This window comes from Meleagris gallopavo, chromosome 6 (genome assembly GCF_905368555.1).
Source record: "Meleagris gallopavo chromosome 6, MGAL_WU_HG_1.1, whole genome shotgun sequence".
Lineage (NCBI taxonomy): Eukaryota > Metazoa > Chordata > Aves > Galliformes > Phasianidae > Meleagris > Meleagris gallopavo.
Genome location: NC_139409.1, coordinates 46983448 through 47003965, shown reverse-complemented (window position 1 = coordinate 47003965; position 20518 = coordinate 46983448). Strand labels below are relative to the sequence as shown.

Below are 20518 nucleotides of genomic sequence, written 5' to 3'. Positions count from 1 at the left end.
TTAATCTTTTTCTCCTCCCACGGTTGTTGAAGGTGCCATCCCTTCAAAAACAAAGGAGTACTTTGAAGGTTATCTGTATTTAGTACTCAGATTTTTTCTTAGTCATATCAGTTGCAAAACTAGATCTTACGATCTGGAATACAGTACTTCTGTGATGAAAGGCACTTCCATATTTACTTGAGTTTTGTTGTCCAGAATTTCTGTTCCAAATCTAAAATTACTAAGAAGAGATCCAAATAGTATGATTTTGTTTGTCCAGTTACCCTGAATATATAAATGTTGCACATAGGTTTATAGGTAGGTTTATAACCTAGATTTAATATAGATAGATATATCAGCCTATGACAGCAATTATACTACAGGTGTACCTCATTAAATTTTACCATTTCTACCATGCATGCCTGTTGATAAAAAATAAAGTAAAATTCAGCATTAGTGGTTACTTCTGAAATAATTAGTGTCTGGGAAAGGACATAATCTACATGTATTTTCTCATATTCACCAATCACACCTCCAGCCTTAACCAAAGGTTTGTTTCAAGAAGAGAACTTGTCTACAGACTCTGGCTCGCACAGGTGTAAATGGAAAGCAGATTTCTGAGCCGTGAGCCCCATAGCTAACAACTTCCTGGCATAGCTGCTCCTGCATTCAATATGGGACTTCCACTTCATTAAGTGCACTCATTGTATGGCAAGGTAAGGACAACTCCCTAGGTGACAGTTTATAACGAATCCTAAATGTTGTACTGACACTCCAAACTAGTACTTAATAGTACTAAGCTCGCATCTAGCAGTACCTAACTAATTACTCATCTTTGCTGGGAACTGGCATGTTTAAAAGGGAAAAACACAAATGTGCTGATTAATATAGTTCCAGAACTGTGCAATTATGGGTTGCTTTCAGATACATGATTAAAAATACCCAGAGTCCAATCAGATCTAAAAAGAGGTTTTGTAGCGTTTCAGGAGGCTACTGAGATTTTTAGGCAAATCTGTTGAGTATGAGACAGTTAAACCCACCTCAGCTTCTATGCACCGATGCACCTAACGCTGATTTTAATCACAATCATAACATTTAGTTTCACTGAAAGTAAGGATTTTTTTACAGGCACAAATGTTCACCTTCCGTAAGATTTTTTTATTTTTTTTTCTGGGGGTGGACTCTCAAGGTCTTTGTTACATTTATTTCCTTTGGACTTTAATGATTATGAAAGCCTGGTTGCTTTCAGCCAAAATTTGAATGTTCTCAGGCACAAGGATATCTGATACTAGATTATTTGGATCAGATTGTCTAATTAGTTGCAATAACAAGTCCAGTACTTTGGCCTGAAGATGAGCCTGCACGAGAGGTGGGTTTGCACCTCTAATCACTGCTTTGAAGTTGAGAAATGCTGAAAGTCTGAAGTTTTTGATTAGATGCATCATTTGTACAGGTTACTTGCAAACAAATCCGGATACAGATTTGCAGAAGTAATTTACAGTCAAGATATAATGTAAATTGTATGAGTTAATGTTTTGAAAATAATTGTTACTATGCTGTTATGTGGTCGATATCGTTATGCAGAGTAAAGCAGTTTGCAAGCCTTAGTTAGATTAATGTGCTTTTCACCAGGATATCAATAAAACACTAATGCCAGCCTTGTCTGTGAATAAAATACCTATAAACACAGTATATAACACGTTTTTACATAGTTGACCTGTTGAACATTTCCACATGTTTTTCATTTATGTAGAATTGTTCTCTCTTACCAAACTTCTTTAAAAAAAAAAAAAAAAAACACACGCAAAAAAACACTTGATTTAAATGAAGCAGAAACCTTAAATACTTAACAAGCATAGCTGACCTTCTTGGGGAATTCTCCAAAAAAGATTGCGTGCAGCTGCTGTTCAAGGTGTGGTTAGATCTATTTTGTGGAATTAATAAGATAGAGGCATCCTTAGAAGAGCTTTTACAAGTGCAGTGTAAAAGCTAGGCACAAGGGATGTATTGGCACTGGTCAAAGAAGTGTGTTAGTGGTGCATGTAATTTCCCCACAGCTATGCTGTAGTGCACTCATATGCACAATATATTGCTTAACTGGTAATAAGAAGCTATTGTTTTCTTTAGAGATCAGAAACACAAACTTCTGGCATGTCATGTGAACATGTGCATAATGTAATAACTTAAATGTGTCACTTTTAAGGTCGGTGTGAAACAAGGGTGTTCAGGGTGGAAGATCCTACAGCTAACTTTAGAGTCCAGTGGAAAGGCAGTAGTGTGCATTAACTGAAAATAGACAGTATAAATGTTTTAGAGGTTGCTTTTGTTCTTTTATGTGCAAAACTAGAAATCTACAATTCATGCTTATTCTATCCCTTTCACTCTTCCCCCCCACCCCCCCCTTCTTTTTTCCCTCCCTTTCTTCTTAATTTTTCCTCCCTCCCTCTTTATTTCCCCTCTTCCTCGTCCCTCTTTTCTTTTCCCTTCTCTTTTTTTCTGGGATCTCTGGGGAAAAATAAAACCAAAAACCTCTGCATAAGTTTTTATTGCTTTTTCTTGTGGTTTTTTTTTTTTTCATTCGTAAAGTTACTTCATAGTTTTTCATGTTGCATTATACATATTTATTAGAGAAAGAATACAATACAGCTTTGCATGTTTCTTCTTAAAAGGAATCATTTGTTTCATATCTGAGACAGAGAAGAACTGTGGAATATTGAAAGTAATAATATTTTCTGTTAAGTTAATGGGTCAAAATATTTTGAGAGTATTAGTCATATTTTGTTATTTTAATCACCTTTATTATGCATGATTATACATCATTACTCTGGCTACTGAAAGTGCCATCTTTTGGCCTGGTGACAATTTGTGCTCTAAATATTAGTCAGTTCAAGGTGTATGCTCATTTCCTTTTTGTAATAGGACCAACTTTCTTTGGCTCATAAATCCCAAAGCAGTTTTAATATAAAAATAAAAGCTAAGCGTGATTTAGCCATGTTGTGACCTTGTTGTTCGTTGGATTCTGTTCCCTTCTTGTAACTAAGAACTTTCAGAACAACAGATGTTTTAAATGTACAACATGAGATTTTAAAAATGAGCAAACCTAAAGAATAAATTACAGATCTGAGGCTCTGTAAACTATCTCTCTGTACTAGAGAAATTATGTTCCCAATCATTGTGGTATAATACATGTCTTGTGCTATTTTAAAATTTCTTCCATCATAGAGTAAAATATTCATAAACACTCATACACAGGTTGTGTCTATGTTGAAATCCTTAGTTTGTAAAAGCCATACGCTTTTTCAATTAAGCTGTGTGCATTTTTTCCTATTTATTTTTTACTTTTTCTTCTTGTTTTGTCTTGTTTTTTTTTTTTTTTTTTTTAATTTTAGACGAAGCTATTGTAAGTAGGAAGTCAGAGCTGATAACTGGCAAAATTTATGTAGAAATGACTCCATGTGTAAAATCATGAACAGTTGGAAGGGAAAGGACGTTTTCATCTGACATTCAAACTCAAAGACTTCTGTTTGCTGTGCAAATCTGCAGAATCTACAGATAAGCCCTACTCCCACCATACTTGTTTGTGAGTTGGCAGTGTAACGGCTCTGTGGAGTGTTCTTCCTCTCCCCAGATGTCAGCAGCATCCGTGTTAGATGTTAGGGCTTACCCTTTATAAGCTATTATTTTGTCTTTAAAATAGTGTCTTATTCTGGCCATAGCTACTGTGAATCGTTTGTTGAACTCTGATGCAGAGGAAGTCTGCAGAAAGTTTGCCACTGACTACAAGAGTCTTTGGATCAAGCTCTGGGCTTTTATGTCTGTAACTGTCATGGAAAATAAACACTGTACTTTAAGGAGCAAGCTCCAAGGTCTCCTAAAAGTAGCTTAAATAGCTCAGAGAGGAGCAGTATAATAACTCCAGCTTTCATATAGTAGATTCTCACTAGTTTCACATCCCAGTGATACTGCTGGGACTCCCAGATCACTGGTCAACAGTGTAATGATACATGGCAAATTACCTAGGTAATGGCAGTAGGATAAATCACCTCCAGCCAGTGCTGGCTGGCCAAGAGAGGGGTGTGCTGTGTGTTAGCTGGAACCAATTCCCTAAGGACAAAATCAAAGGGAAAACAGACTTGAGAATTTAAAAAAAAAAAACAAAAGTTAGTATGATGATTAGTGGTCATTAGTGACAATGATTTATTTTTTGAGTGTAGTGAGTGACTTTAGAAAAGCAAATGTGAATGTGTAACTTCTTACAGAAATTGCTGGAAGGGATCAGTGATTTCACAGCAGTTTTCTCCTTCAGTACAGGATTTCTGTATTCTTCCAATAAAGCAAACCAACTTCGGTGGAAAATATTCAGGAAGTTCTTGATAACTTTCAGTGCTATGAACCAGACATGGTGGCTTGGCATTATCATTTTCATGAGAGAAAAAGGAAATAAACAGCAACTACTCCCAAACCTCCTAAATGTTTTGCTGGGGTGATGTGAAGGTGAAGGTCAGACTGCCACCACTCAGTAGGAATTGAAGGTGCTGAATATGTTACAGGATCCTGGCAGAAGAAAGTGCTGTGATTAGTCTTAGCACAAACCTCTTCAGGAACCAAACCAGAAAGTCAATTAGAGAAAGTCGCAGACAAGTGTAATGTTTTTTTGTTTGTTTGTTTGTTTTTTCATGTCTCTACCCAGAAATGTATGATTTCTAAGTCACACCTGATGCTCAGAGTTAGCTGTGGGAAAAGTGAGTGTAGTTTAGTCTGATGTCAATTTTCAATAATAATAATTTGTATCCTCTTAGAATGTTACTAGATATTTTTCTGACTTTATAATGAATCATGTGCTAGTAAATTGAGCAGTTAAAGGAAGGCATTAATGGCATGGAGGTACATTGACGAGCATTAAGCACATCCTGTGTTAGGCAGTGATGGATGAGTCCATGGTGATATTTTTGGAACTTCCTTAGTAGAGTATTGTTGAGTGTTAGAATTATCACCTCTTTATGAAGATACAGGGCGTGGTGGGGGAGGTAAATGACTTAGCTGTCCCTGTTACAGTGTTCAAGTTATATCTCCAGGTTTTTTAGTCTGGGTATGTGGAAACAAGCCGTAGAGGCTTCCATCGTCTTTTATTGATCATATTGCTGATTTTATACTGCTGTGATTTTAGTGCATGTAAGTGCACTTTATTTTTGAAAATAAGTAAACCCAAGACTCTTGCACTTCTAGTGCTGTGGTTTGCACAGCAAATTTTTTTTCCAAGCAACCTGAATACAATGTGTTAAGAGAGAAGCAGATATGATTAATCATCTACTGTAAAGTGTGGACAAATGATACGTGCATTCTAAAGATGAGTAGAGGTTGGATGACCAAAGATTAGAAGATTAGACTGAAGCAGTACTGGAGAATTCATACCAGCAGCAGAATGCAATGAACCTAACTTGGTGTTCGATCAAAGGAGCCCTTTCACTTCTGGTAACTTTTGACATGGGTAATGCTGTTGATGAATCTTAACCTTCACATGATTTTCCATATTTAAATGACAGACAGACTAATGTGGCTGGAAATTCTGTTGAACTTACAGTTGTGGCACTGAATCCCACAGGCCAGTTGTGTTAATGAAATGAGTTGAAACTCACATTGGTGTTTATCGTAAGGTATAATGATTTCTACTTCTGGCTAAAGAGTGTCCAAATGCTGCAGAGGATTAGTCAGATTTTTATTAACAGTGCAACTAGAATAAAAACAGTAGCATTTGAATCTTGTTTCCATCTTAGGTGACAGTCCTGTTTGAAAGGTTTTGCGGGCTTCAAAATCCTTTATTTTTGCTGAGATTTCGGTATGGTCATGGCAGCCAGATCATTTAACATCAGGTTAAATGTCTGTTACTAAATGTCTGTAGTTTCTTTCTGTACAGAAAAACAGATGAGTGGAAGGTGGTTGAATTTTCTTTTCTGAAGAGGTTTTCTTTATGCCTGGATAGCACACAGTGGCTTCTACGCTTTACAGACTTTCTGTTGCTGAAGTAATTGTCTTAAAAAAGTGACCCTTCTCTCTCACAAGGGGTACACAGAATGCCTTTTCTTTCTCTATGAATTTCATCTCTAATGGTCCTTCTAGTTCCAGCTAGCTCCCATTTATATGAGGATGACTTCTATAGCCTCTTGACTGACTTCTCCCTCCCCATTGGAATATTCTCTTTTTGCAAAACCACCAGAAAGCTCACTCAGAAAGAACACTCTCAGGATACATTTCTCAAGGAAACGTTATGTTCAATAATATCAAAGGGAAAGAAAAAAGGAAAAATAATAGGTTCTTGTTGAACATATAAAGTGGAATACATTATATTGCACTTTGGAGTTGTTACCAGACTGGATTTTTCCTTTTATATAGCACATTGACTGCAATTTTCTTTAACAGCTTTCTTTGCATGATACTGATCCTATAGTCATGCTGAAAAGGGGAAGAGTAAATTTATACTAAAAATTACAAACATTTTTCTACCAAAGTTTCTGAAAAACAGATGCACAACTTGTTAAAATGCAACCTATTTTGTAAACCCAGACAGCTGGCTCGAAGTATCAAAGGGAGAATTTTGACTTCACATCCATGCTTCAGTGAATTTTAATTATCCAAAATGCAGCGTTTACAGGAAGAGAGCAAGTCAGTGGCCTTGGAGGAGCCAGTAGACTGATAGGTAGGGAATGCCCGGGGAACTGGGGAAACAGTAGAACCCAGCACTTGGACTGAAGACTCTTTCTGAGTGAATAATCTGCCCAGAGACATTTTTTACGTCCTTTGTTCCTGTTTTCGAATCTGACAAATTTACATTATTTCATGTTTAAAAGGTAGCTGAAAATGTTTAGATGAGTTCAGAACGTATTTGATCTGTAGCACGAGATCTGAGATTTTAATGCTGCTTTTCTTAGGTTTCTGTCTTTTACCTGATTCAGTGATCATTTTCATTTCTAGGTAGTTTCAACAAAAACCCAATCTTCTAAAATCTTAAGGATTTAGAATTTTTTTTAAAGTAAGTTTAAGAAGTGAAGATTTATTCTGCAAGGCTAGCATAAGGTGGAGCAGCATCCTTGCCAACTACAGAAGATTTGTTAACAATGTTTATTATTATAATGCTAAATGTATGTTATTATAAACTCTGTATGAATAATATTTTTGTGCAAGTTACAGCACACAACAAGGTGTGCATTATTATACAGTTATGTCTTTGGCCAAATGACTAAAGTGGCTTGAAAGCTGGAATTTTTGTATTCATCCACATGAATGTGTTCATACTGTTACAATTTTCCAAAGCTAATTTCTTCTCAATGAGGAAAGAGAGAGATTAAAGAGAGGAAAATGATTCTGTGTGACTCTTTGTGGTGCAAAGAACTTGAAGGTAATGACTGAATTGTAATTTATAATCTGTTCCCATTTTGTTTTGTTTTTTCAAAGCAGCTACATGTTTAGAGTATGTAGTAGTTCAAGAAGGAAGCAGTTCTGCTTTGTGATCCTGAAAGAGCTTATCTTCAGTGATGTGTTAAGAAAAACATTAGTGTTACACATCCTGTCGATTTTCAACTCATACAGTTTCACAGTGTTAAAAGTAATGTAGACTATTAGGCAATGTTAGTACTTTCATAATATATCAAAGAATACTGCTATGTACATTCTACATGATAATTAATTTATCTTTTGGCTCCCGGTATGATACAGAAAAAGAAATATGAAATAATTAAATTAATGCTTTTCATGACTACGGTTTCAAATGTGGTTGTTTGATCAGTGCTAGCTATTTAGGCTCTAGAGTATGCAGAAAAATGGGTTTGGATAAAACATCATCCTACTCTATGATGAATATTTTATATAACATAGTGTATTCCTTTCTGGTTTTGAATTCTTTGTGATCTACATCAAAGGAGCTTATTTTAGTGTCCCAGAGTGGATGCCTAATTTTTGTACTATAACTGTAGGTGGGATGAATCGACTCTTTTTCCCCCTGCTTGTGTAACAAAGACAAGCAATAGGCAGAAGCGAAGCTCATAACAAATTAAAACAGTATTACAGCATTGTCCATGATAGCTGTGAAAGAAATAGTGCCTTTAATGAAAAGCCAGAAATTTATTGAATATCTATAAGCATCATTTTTTCTAAAGTCAAGAGACTTGTGATCATTTACAGGAGCTGAAGATCTGACTTCTGTTCTCAAACTAGTGGGGAGGACCTTTCCTTTTTACCTCTTATTTTATTACTGTTTCAAAAATGCTTGGTGCTGCTATATATTTGTGTGCCAGTCACTTTTTGGAACTGGTGTTCATTACAGTTGCCCATGAAGCACATAAGAGATTTGATAACTGATTATTGTTTGACTCAAAACTAACAAATTAGAAATACAAAGCAGTTCTTGCCAACTGAGTTATTGGCAGGAAGCCAAAACATTAAACTCTTATATATATCTCAAAACTTGACATATAACTATGAAATGTATAGAGAGCTATGTTTTACTAATACTGTGTTGGCATAACAGAGTTCTGCTCTCCATCAAAGGGGATTCGATTTCCTGACATCATTAATGTGAAAAGGGAATTTGGCCTCCATCTTCCTAAGACACCCTGTTTCTATTAATGATAAGCTACTGGTTTTCTTGGTCTCTTGGCTTGAGCCTGAAAAAAGGAAGCTTTCCTTAGAACTGGATAGCGTAAGTCAGTGCTGTTTAGTTGATCCATATTTGCTAGCATAAGAAAATGATGCGATGGATTGCAATGAAGGTAAATTGTCAGATGCTTAAACTGAATGGTTCCTCTTTCTTCTTTTGATTCAAAAAAAAGGTTAAACCACTGGATAAAACTATGTGCCAATTATGTATGAACTTCTTTACACTGGGATAAAGGAAGCCATCATTCTGTAGACTTACATTTTATTGAGTTCATCTGTTTTCATTTATAAATAGAATGCAAGAGAAGAAGAAATCTATACTGGTGGACAGTGATATAATGTGGCTTCTGTACGCTTGCAGTGAAATCAACCAGAACCCATGATTTCTTTCTGTGACATGTTAAAAGAAGACTTAGAAAAGGCAAAACTTTTTTAAAAATGTCAGTCTGGAATGTTGTAGTTGTTAATGTCAGTCTTGAAAAAATATAGTTAATAAATCAGCATATTCAAACTCCACCTTGGAGAGAGGAAATTTGGAAGGAAGAAAATTCTTTTAACAATTTTTCCAAGACTAATTTAGGCCAAGCCCATAAAGCTCCATATTTGGGACATAATTCAGAAAAAAGCTGCCTTTTTAATTGCCTCAGGAATTCCTTAGCATCTAATTTCACTCTACAGAATGTTTGAACTTGTCCTTGTGTGTGGAGCCTTTCAAAATTACAACTTAAATCTAAAAAACAGTAGATATGAGATGTTCAGTGCACAGAAAAAAAGCTGTGACAATAAACCAAGAGATCCAAACAGTACCACGGTTACAATTCTTCTGTTGGATGTCACTCAGACATTCAGAGGCTTGAAAAGGCAAATTTTTTTAAGATAGATTTGTTGATATTAACTTCATGTAAATGATATATATACTGTTAAATCTCTTTTCTATTTGGTGCTCAGCAGTTATCTTACATTACACCAAAGTCTTAAAATTTATCACTGGAGTAAATCATAATTAGGGTAGCAGCTGTTACAAACAGGAATGAAGTATTTAGTACACCTGTCACTAATAAAGAATTAATTTCCGTAAAGTATATTAATCTAAGTATGAACATCCAGCTTGCTAATTGAATTTATGGTATATCAAGTACAGGATGAATATATTCTAAAGTACCTCCTTGGATCCCTGTAAGAGTAATTAGGACTGTAGGGACAACCTTGTGGTATTTTCATAGCATCATTAAAATGAAATGATAAGTTAAGTAGTCTTGTAGCAGAGCCACACTAAAGGAATAGTGTTAGTTAAAAAGGGGAAGCTTTTCTACTTGAAAGAATTAGTAAATCTACTATCAAAATGTTCATTTTTTGCACATGGATGAATGTATCAATTCCATGAATTTGAAAAAGTATTGTATTTTACTAAAACTCAAAGTTGAATAGCATTAATTTAAAGAACATACGTACATATATGCCCTCCTCATCTATGTCCCAGAATATCCTCCTTGATATCTCCATATTTGGTATTTGGTATTTGGCTAATAGTAAAGTCCGGCTGCAATACGTTCAGACTTTCATTGTAAGAGAGTCTGAGCTTCAGTGAACATCTCAGAAGATGGGAAGTATTTTCCAGAATTGGGTCTTTATGTTGTCTCTGGTAACTTCAGTCCAAAATACGTGCATCAGCTTGTTAGCAAGTACTGCATTATGTAGCTATGTGGTGCAGTGTGCATGGTAACTGCTCAGTTTCATTGTTGTGAATTTAGGATGTAATCATGTTTCTCTTGATTTTGCCCAGGTAGCTATTATCTTGGAGTGTGCATAAATCTTGGAGCATTCCTCAGCAATTTTTTCTTTGGCTCTAATAAAAAGAAGTTAAATCCTGAAAATATCACTTCAGTTGTGTTGCAGTGTGAGATTGTTCAGAGTGAGAATTTCAAAAATTCACTGGAATAAACTGGAAAACATAGGGAAAAACTGTGTTTATAGCCAAAATGCAGTTATATTTTACTACTTAATGCTAAGTGACAACAAAGCATGTGTGGGCTTGAGGAGTCCAAGCAAGTAAGTGGACGTGATTTCAGCACACGAAGCTTCACTCTACTGTTGGTAGCACAAGCAGTGGGGTGACACAAGCTTGCAGTCCCCATGAGTACTGAGAAGCCTTGGCAGATCCGTAGCAGATCCATAGTTCACTGTTGCCACTGAGCTGCCTTCACAGAGATGCCCATCAAACCTCGTGGTATGTCTTTCTTCTCTCTGTATGTGAAAGAAGCAGAAAAGACATAGCAACCTGAGCCTTGGACAGTGGTGAGATGCAGAACTGTGAGAATGTGGCCTCAGAAGAAAATAAAGTGTGAGCTCAGATTGGGCCCAACCCTCGTGGAAAGGCAAGTAACCTTATTAATGAAAAGTTGTTTCGAGGAAATACGTGGTTTTTTTCATCATTTTCTGTTTGCCATGGAAATATCTTGAAGATGAAATTTTGGCTTCCTGCTCAGGCCAAAAAATAGTAATGCTACTCAGGCAAAACTCCCAAGAGATGTGTCCAATAAAGATCTATTACTTTCTTGGATTGCCCTTCACAGACTGTTTAACAGAGATTTAGATGACCTAAAGTACCTGAGCATTATAGTTCTGCTTGCTTCTCTGTAGTGTTCAAAATCATTCTTCTAATAGATGTCATAAATTACGTATACTTGTTTAGTGCCCAAAGGGCTGCCTAGCAGCAAGAGTCTATTCAGAATTAGGGCCACTCCAGTTATTTCTCCTTGTTCCTCACCTTGTGACCAGCACATGGGATGTAAGGAAATATAGGATTCATTATCCATGCCCTTGAACACCTGAGAGCTCCTTTACGAAGGTGAGCCATCTGTTTACTACAGAAAATAATTTTTAATGATTGTTTTTCAACACCAGAGTACCAAAGAGCAACTTTTTAAAAGGTCAGAGTGATTGTCTATGTTTCACTGCCATTTGAAATCCATCAGGCAATAATTTAACCTGTCTGCTTCTACACATACATATACAAGTCCCATATTGTATTACAAATCTGTCATCCACTTTGTATTTCCCCAAACAGTCTTTTTTGACTCATAAACTGTGTTTTCTTTAAAACTGTGGCCTGTGTAATTCTCTGTGGACTCATAGGAGAGGGAAAGGCTTGCAGTGAATTGTTTCCAGAGTGCCTATGAGTATAGGGATGCTTAAGAAAGGGAGAGTTAATTTATTTAACATTGAGATCTAAAACATGTATGCCGAAATTGGATGGATGTCCTTGTGGAGGGTCTCTTTCTGAAATTAAGATAGTCGTAATGTGTGCCACCAAGGTCCTAAAAATACTCCCTTCATGAAGTGTAGGAAATAACGTTAATCAATGTATTTATCTTCGTACTTCTTTTGCTGAATCACTCTGACTTTCCTGAATAAGCCCAGATGCGTACAGCTAATCCAATCAGTGGGTCACCGCTCCAGTCCTGTGCCAGTTCTGTCGTGTTTAATTGAAGCTTAATTTCATCATGTGCACAGAATAGTAAGATTTTTTTTTTTTTAATTAGTATTTGAATAGGGAAAAACAAAGAGCAAAACAACATCAAAAAATGAAACTGGCATGTGAGGACAGTTACATTATTCCCATGGCCACTCTGTTAAATGTGCATTGTACACTCTAGCACTTAGGTAGTTTTGCTAGCTTGGGCTTCTGCAATCTCAGCATTATTCTCATTATGCATTGTAAAACTTCATGAGAAAGTTTGGTCTCTTACTAAATGACAAACTAACCTTGGTAACAAAACGTAAAATGGCATTATTTATTTATTTGTTTGTTTTCCAATAACCAGTGCTGTAATAAAATATGAGTAATCTAGTGAATGTCCACCCTTAAAAGCTGCATTATTGATATTTTGAAAATGTTCTGCTTTACTGTCCCTCTCTGAACTGCTAAAAAAAGCCTTCACACAGATTTGTTTCTGCTTTATATTCAGAAACAGAACTGGTAAGGCTGGAGATAAAACACAGAAGTAGCAGTTGCTGCTTTAAAAAGTGTTGTGCACCTTGGCAAATAGTAATAAATCTTAATAATTTTGTCTTGTGGCATTTTTCATTTGTGGTAATTTTCTTCTTCTTAATTCAGGGTAGCCAATGTTTTATGCAAATATAAACCCCTTAACAGGAAAACTGAAAAAGAATGAGATTGTAAGACCGTACTTTTGTATTCTTTTTCCCCTGTTCATCTCATGCTTATTCTTCTGGTTTTTAAACACAGTTTCCAAAATCTTATTGTAAAGCTCATATCCAGATCAGTTTAGCAAGCCATGTTTTTACTTACAAATTTAATTTGGATAATCCAGAGGAGATGTGGCATCAACGTGACAGGTTTATCTCTGTAAAAACGAGTACTGTGTTGCTTGGAGTTTGCAGCTTACCCTGTCTTTGTGCACATAATGAAAAGTGAGTAACAGACTTCAGAACTGTGTAATTTTACACTGCCCAGACAAAACGATCTTATCAGCATGAGATTATCCATTCTGTCAAGATTGTAGATAGTAGCTGTATTTTCCTGTGAAAGACTGGAAGGGGCACTGTATTCACAAAAGCATCTTTGGTATTTTCAAAATGGATGGAGTATGTTTTAGATAAGCCATTTAAATTTACATTCTGCCTTATACTGCTTATGATTTCTGTTGTTGCCATTATTGAACACTAATTTTCAAGAAATAAAATTGATTACATGACCTGCATGGGCATCAGGAAAATGTATTTCTAGTATTGTCATCACTGAAGACTGGATAAGGTTGGGTACATCCAGTTATTTTGTGTTTTCTTTGCATTACTTGAAAAATGAGGATACATTGTAAGATTCATTTAGGATATAGATAGTTTGCAGATTATTGAACTTGTCATTTTAAGGTTTAGTATAAATTCATCTGAATCTGCGTATTTTTTTCCTGTTATACTAATTCATCAAGGACAAATCCATTTGAAAAGAATCATTTCCTCATTTTGAAGCAGTCTTTACTACATGAAAGGACAATGCCAGAACTGTCCCCGTATGCCACAGTAGCTCAAGTGATTAGTATTCACTGTATGCATTACATTTCTGGTAAATACTTCTCCCTTTACATTTAATTTTAGCGTCCCTCTCCCTATTCTGTATTATATTCCTTCTTGCCTAAATACAGGAAGAACTAATTATTATTACAGTGTTTCAGTTAAGTGACATTCTGTATCAAGGTATATTAGACATCTAGGAAATTCCACTGATAGATGGTTGACGGCTTGCGTGCTCTGGAATTTCATTCTTTCAAGTTACATACGACCTTGGCCACCTTCATTTATGCCTATGATCTTTGGGAAAGCTTCTATCTTTAGTCCAGATACAGCTATGATCTTCAAAGAAATTTCAGTCAGTGCCAAAAGGATCAGTTTAATGCAGATTTATAAGGTAGCTGTGCTTTCGTATTTTCTGTTCAAATAATAATGCATTTCTAAGTTATATAAGGACTTAGCCAGAGATGTTTGTGGCTTCAATAGAAGTAGTGCTTTTTAAACCATTTTGTTTTGCAAACTACTGTACTTTTCCCAGAAGAGCTGCAGAACTGTAATAAGAAATTGAGTTTTTTCTAGGTCTCTGAAAGTTAGACTTCTGCTTACATGTTTAAGACACTTATTTTCAAGTGTTATTAATTGTCCTTCCTAAAGTGAATTTATACTCACCATCTGTAAATCTCACACTTTTCGTTTCTTTCCCCTTCTTGTCGTTCAAGGTTGTTATGTTCTGTCATTTTGATTAGGTACTTATAAAATCTCTTCCTTATGGCGTGATCTACATAAGTAAAACAGTTATTCACTCTGGTCATTCATTACCTTTACTGTTATGATATTCTTTTCATCGTGGCTTCCTCTGCATTGTCTCTCCTGATTACAAATTATGCTGATACCTACTTCTATGGTGTTTTTTTCTTTTGAGATTCTGACCATCTGGCTTCTCCTTCACACTACAACCCATCCATCCTCTTGGCCCTCGGCTGTCAAGATTTCCATTGCTTTCCTTCTATCATTAAGGCTGATGCTACCTTCTTATGGGGAGGAAGAGGGGACTGCAGAGGACAAATGCTAGTGTTTGCATTACATTTTATGCAAGGATCACAAGTTTTGGCCGTAGGTTTTGACTGGGCTGTCTCACTATTGGCATAAAGGACAGATGGATCCACCATCCTACATCTACAGAATCTGAAAATATGCTTTGCAACCTCACACGGACTGAGGATATTTTATTAATCTGAAAAAATCTCAGAGGAATGAGAGCATCCAATCCATGCCAGATACAGAGTTATCTGGATTAATATGTGACCAGTCATACTTATGCAGTCCTCAGGATCTAGTAAATAAACATCTCTGGCTCTTGTGTCAAAAGAGTTCTGAAACCCTTGCAATTTTCCTGTTTTATCAGTCAAAATTTCTGGCTGAAAGGATTAGCTAGCTGGACTGGTTCCTTTCAGTTATCATGTCACCTTTTCATGTGTAGAACCAAATTTCTTCATTCTAAGATTCATGACCCACAACAAAATGGTTTTGCTATATTAAAAACTTTATTTGAATGGATATCTAGCTCATGATACCAAGGACTGTAATTCACAATCCAATTTAGAAAATGAGAAACTATACTGCAATAAAAAGTGCTTTGTTCATATGAAGTTTGAAGCTTATTATATTTTTATGAATATATGTTCTCTGGAGTCCATACGGATAACCCTTTTTTAACCTCTAAATATAGTACAACGGTAACACTGAGCATTTCATCCAGGGTACAAGTAATCTAGCAACAAAAATGCCTGTGTTACAAGGTTTGAGTTCAAATGTTCAAGGGTAGAATTGGCTGTAATGGTATATCTGTGAAAAAAATAAGCCTGTGGTGAAGTTGGAACCCCAGTGCCAAAGCACAACATATAATTGGGCCTAATTTTTTCCATATGTATCAACAAAAACAGTCTTTGCTTCCATGAGAGATGAAAGCTTCCCTTTCTGTCATATTTTTATTTTGTATATAATTCCTAACTCTTTATAATTTCATAGGCTTTTTAAAAAAACATGCCTAGATTTAGGGAGAGATGAGCTGTCACCCTGGATTCAAGTTTATATTTCTAATAGAAAAGCCTTTTTTGGTGGGGAAGGGAAAACACAACTCTTTCTCCTCTCCTGCCAAAAGGGCTACTATGTTCAAATCCTTGTGCAGTGCCTGTGGACTATCCAAGTTGGCATGGAACAATCCGTTTGTGAATTGATTTAAATACCTCATTTAAAATAAATAATCTAGTGGAATTAGCGTCATAAATCTTCATAGAATAAGCTTACTATTTATACAAGATCGAAGAAGTGTTAAACACATTTCTGTTCTGTTGACAATGTATGGTGTTGTTTTCCCCTTCTTTCAGTTTTATGGCAAGTCCCAAATAGAAGATGCATATTTTCTTATGCATTTTTCTCTCGTTTGATGTGGTATCTTTGCAAATAATCTCTTTCTTCTCCTGTCTGCAAATCCAGCTAACGTGTGTGTGAATTCTCTAAAGACTGACTGTATAAATTACATTTCACCAATACATTAGGTTGTGTTATTAGTAGGTTATGTAGCTCTTACATAATGTTAAATGTTTACACTTTTAGTGATGGGTTAAGTTTTGCTATCTATCTCTGCCTCTTTTGTGTGTACTTGTAAGCACACACAGGCATTTGTGTGCTGTCATGCATGGTGTACAACCAATCAATCCACCAAACAAAGTGTCCCAAACCTCTTGCAGGTGACATAGTGGTGATGGCTGCTAGATCTAAATGCATTGCTACATACGTTTGTGTTCCTTTCTCCACACCAGTCTTCATTCCCTGCGTACGTTTAGTACCTAAGATGTCAAATGTTTAGGAGAAGGCAGTTAGCTCTGTGTGCTGCTTAAACAGCCTTTTCGTGTGTCTTTTGAGGAAGGAAAACAGTAGACTTCATGGAAATGTCATGCAGAATGCCAGCTGTACCTCACTGGTTTACAAGTTCACCTCACTTCAACTCTAGCTACATCTAGAATTTGTTTTGTAGTTTATTCCTTTCCCGACTGATTCCACGGAAGCAAAAGCATTTTTTTCCCTGGCCTTTCTTCTATACAGAATTTCTTTGTTCTAGTTGTGAATATTTTGCTAGGGCCAAAGCTGAAAATTTCAGTAGCAATGGAAGCTGTTGTCATTCAAGTGACTTCTAAGTTCTCTATATCAACAGCTGTGCAGAACTTACATGGATTTTACATGAATGTAAGCTGAAGCCATCTTGGAAGTATTCCTCACCAGGTGTTACATGTCCAGAGAGACAATGTGCACAATGCAGTGTACCTTACCCAGATCAAATGACTCAATTTCATTCTAGTTCTCTCTGTTGGTGGGGGAGGAAGAAAGCAGGGACTCAAGGAAGAGGAAGAAGTATTCCTCTTCCAACACAGCTTGAAAATAGCCAAAATCAAGGGAAGCATGTCCTGGACATGGTAATGTGTTTCCACAGATCCCTGCTGTGGTAGCAGTCTCACACATTTCTGCTCCTGTTAAGAGAACTCCAAGAAGCAGCAGCCAGCTCAGTAGAATGAAGCAAAGAAAGCTTTCTGCCTTGTTCTGTTTCCAGATCAACCAGAGAAACATTGCTCTGGATGGTATGTGACTCCAAATCCCAGGACCCTCCTGCAGCAACAGAATCCTGCTGTAGCTGCTTTAGACACAGGAGCTGCTAGTTATGATGTATGTAGCCTCAAGGTACAAGTCTTCCTTTTCCAGTAGTCTGCTTGTCACTTGATTTCAAACAGTGACCAGCCCGGCAGCCTGGTTCATCTTACCTTTGGTGCATCTGTTCCCTGTATATAGGGATTTCTAATGCAGATTTCTAAAATCCCCCGCTGTTGTCTCCACCTTCAATCAGTATATCAAGAGTGATGAGCCTGGATCTTATGCTCACTTTAGATTCAAATCAAACACGCTACCCACCTGCTTAGAGGACCTCTTCCTAGAACTCCCTGTTGGTCCTGGACCCCTTCTGACAACTAACAACCTCCTACTTTCTTATGTCTAGTGAAATGTACCTCAAGCTAAATATTTATCTTCTTTCGCTTCCTTTACTGATAGCCACTGGTTCTATTTGCCTTCATTAATGACTGTATCCTGCTTGAATAATCTACATTTGTTCTCTTACTTTCATTGCTTTCACACTATCCTTTCAGACTTTCATCTCTCTGTGTTCTTTTTTTCTGCAGCGTTTCCTCTGAGTTCTCTCTCTCGTCGTCCTATTTTGGCAGTGTGCTTTTATTACAGCCTCTGACTCTCTTCTTCATAAACTCCATCATTTTGGACTCCTTTTACCTTTTCAAAGAGGATGTCTTAAGCCAAAATGTTAGGAATGTAATTCTGGCTCTACTCAAGTCAACTAGCTGAGGATTTTTTCCTCTATCTCTGCATAGTTTTTTTCCCATGCCTTTGGGCACTGTTTGCATATATAACCTTTGCATATGAATCTGTCTCATTAAGGAAAAATAAGCTGAACTTACTCCAGTCTCTGTGTTGGCAAATGATTGATATATGACCAGTATAGACTAACAAAAAGAACATTCTCCAGTGAGCATATTGCTTTGATTACTGAGGTTTCTAGAACGTCCAAACGCTGTACAAAATGAATAACAAACATCAGATGTCTGAAAAGTTAACTCAGTAGAAGTCAAGGAAATAATGCTTAGTAGCAACTTGTTACAAAGAGTTCATATTTTTCTATTAATGGAAAATGACACAAAGATGCCCTTAGGCCAGCTCAGTATTTGTATTAGTAAGTGACCAAAACTGTGTGTCAAGGCACTCACACACATAGTAATCACTGGCGTTTGTAACTGCTTCCTCTGCCTTCCTGCCAAAATATCAGCATTAGGAAATTGTGACTAATGGTAAGAAAAAAGAACATTGAAACACTTATCTTAATAGGCACTATATCAGTACAATCTTTATAGGTGCCAAAGAAGAAAATAAAATACACTTTGATTAACCTAAATAAGATAGAGTGTGAATGAAGGAGGCAGTTCCTTTGAAAGGTAAGCAAAAGTGACAAGAAAAAAGCTCCCACAGAGTTTGCTTTTATTACTTATTATTTTTTATTGCATTTGTTAGGGACATGAACAGTGTATGTACTCATTCCTTCAACACAGAATCAGTTTTGTGCACGTACAGGCATGTAAGAAAGGAACGTATACAGTGCAGTGTTCATCTGTTTTGATTTTTGGATATTTTTACTCTTTTTAAAATCTAATATTTCTGGATAAAATTTACATCCTTTGTTCCCTTGTTTAAAAATAATGGAGGAGAGGGGGATGGTTTGTTTCTTTTTGAATAATTAGTTATGGCGTCTCATTGTATAAGAATTGCTCTATTGTTTGGACAGTATGACAGTCTCTTGTGTTTCAAGGATATTTTTTTTAGGCAAATGGCTTTTGAGAATGGCAGCATTTCAAGATTATGAAACTGCTGCTGATGGTAATGGTTCTGTGATAATTAAACTGTCCACAGCCTCTTTTTTTGGGGACAAAACTGAGACAAGGGTAGTTGTGATTTCATCAAAGGCTTTGTTTGAGCTCTGGCAGCTGGCAATGCAGATCTCTCTGCTAGCAGAACGAGTACCATCCTGAAGAGTTTTCACTGTGCTTTTCCTTCATCAGCTGCATATTCCTCACATTTCATCTTTGCCCATCTTGTAACAAGACTAGTCATCTTCTTGGTGTTCTTTGTTGACAGGATGGTCAGTTTGTTCTCTTAGTAGTAATGTATTAAAACTGGCTTTTGGAGGCTTCTTAACCAACTGTTAGAAGGTATGAAGGGCCCCAAAGATAGGGACCACATTCTCCATGGGAGTTTTCTTTGCATAACTATGTAAGAAAGTGCCATAAACTAGATGTGTCCCAATAATGACAGTGTCCTAAAATTGTAAAATACATCATGTCACTGCATCAAAAATAAAGAAGATTTCTTGTTTTAAAGAAATGTATAACTCATTCTCTTATCAGATCTTTATGCAACTGTGTAATTCTCTGTAATTATATAAGACTCATGAAAAGTTTAAATCTAAGGTTTTCATGTCTGAAGCAAATCTGGAGGTTTTCGCACATGATTTTGTGTGTATGAATTTGTCATGCAGACAATAGCTTATTTACTGCTTCCTAGAGAAGTGTTGCTGTAAATTGAATCTGTAGAGATGAATGGGGCAGAGCTATAGAGTGGTGCATCAGCTTTGTTCAGATCAGTTGTGGCACACTTGTTTAGACTTACATTTATTTACTGCTTGCATTACTAACTCACAGGGGATGATTGGGAATTCAGAAATGTGTTAAGGAAAGAAATGATCATAAGTGGAAAGTAAAATGAAGAAAAAAGGAAAACAGCATTTGTACTTTGAGGAAAAATTTTGAAGGATTTTGGGAAATCATAGAATCATAGAATGGCCTGGGTTTAAAATGGCCACAAAGATCATCTTGTTCCCCCTGCTATGTGCAGAGTCACCAACCACCAGCCCAGGCTGCCCAGAGCCACATCCAGCCTGGCCTTGAATGCCTCCAGGGATGGGGCATCCACAACCTCCTTGGGCAACCTGTTCCAGTGCCTCACCACCCTCTGGGTGAAAAACTTCTTCCTAATATTTAACCTAAACCTCCCCTGTCTCAGTTTGAAATCATTCCCCCTTGTCCTATCACTATCCACCCTCACAAACAGCCGTTCCCCCTCCTGTTTATAGGCTCCCTTCAAGTTCTGGAAGGCCACAATGAGGTCTCCCCACAGCCTTCTCTTCTCCAAGCTAAACAAGCCCAGAAAGGGAAAAGTTAAGGAAAGTTAAAGAGGAAAAGTTTTAAAG

The 20518-nt window shown here is 36.6% G+C and overlaps 1 protein-coding gene across 7 annotated transcripts in view; it reads left to right on the top strand.

Annotated features, from left to right (window-relative positions):
• BBS9 (Bardet-Biedl syndrome 9) overlaps nt 1-20518 on the top strand; it is a 276456-nt gene that overhangs the window by 226385 nt on the left and 29553 nt on the right. The window contains exon 23 of one of the 7 annotated variants that reach the window (XM_085226610.1): nt 10886-10917. The exons of the other annotated variants lie outside the window; for them this stretch is intronic. Coding sequence (XP_085082736.1) covers nt 10886-10902 — 17 coding nt within the window. The 3' untranslated portion in view covers nt 10903-10917. Of the gene's footprint in view, nt 1-10885; nt 10918-20518 lie in introns of those variants that run through there. 7 annotated transcript variants of the gene reach the window in all.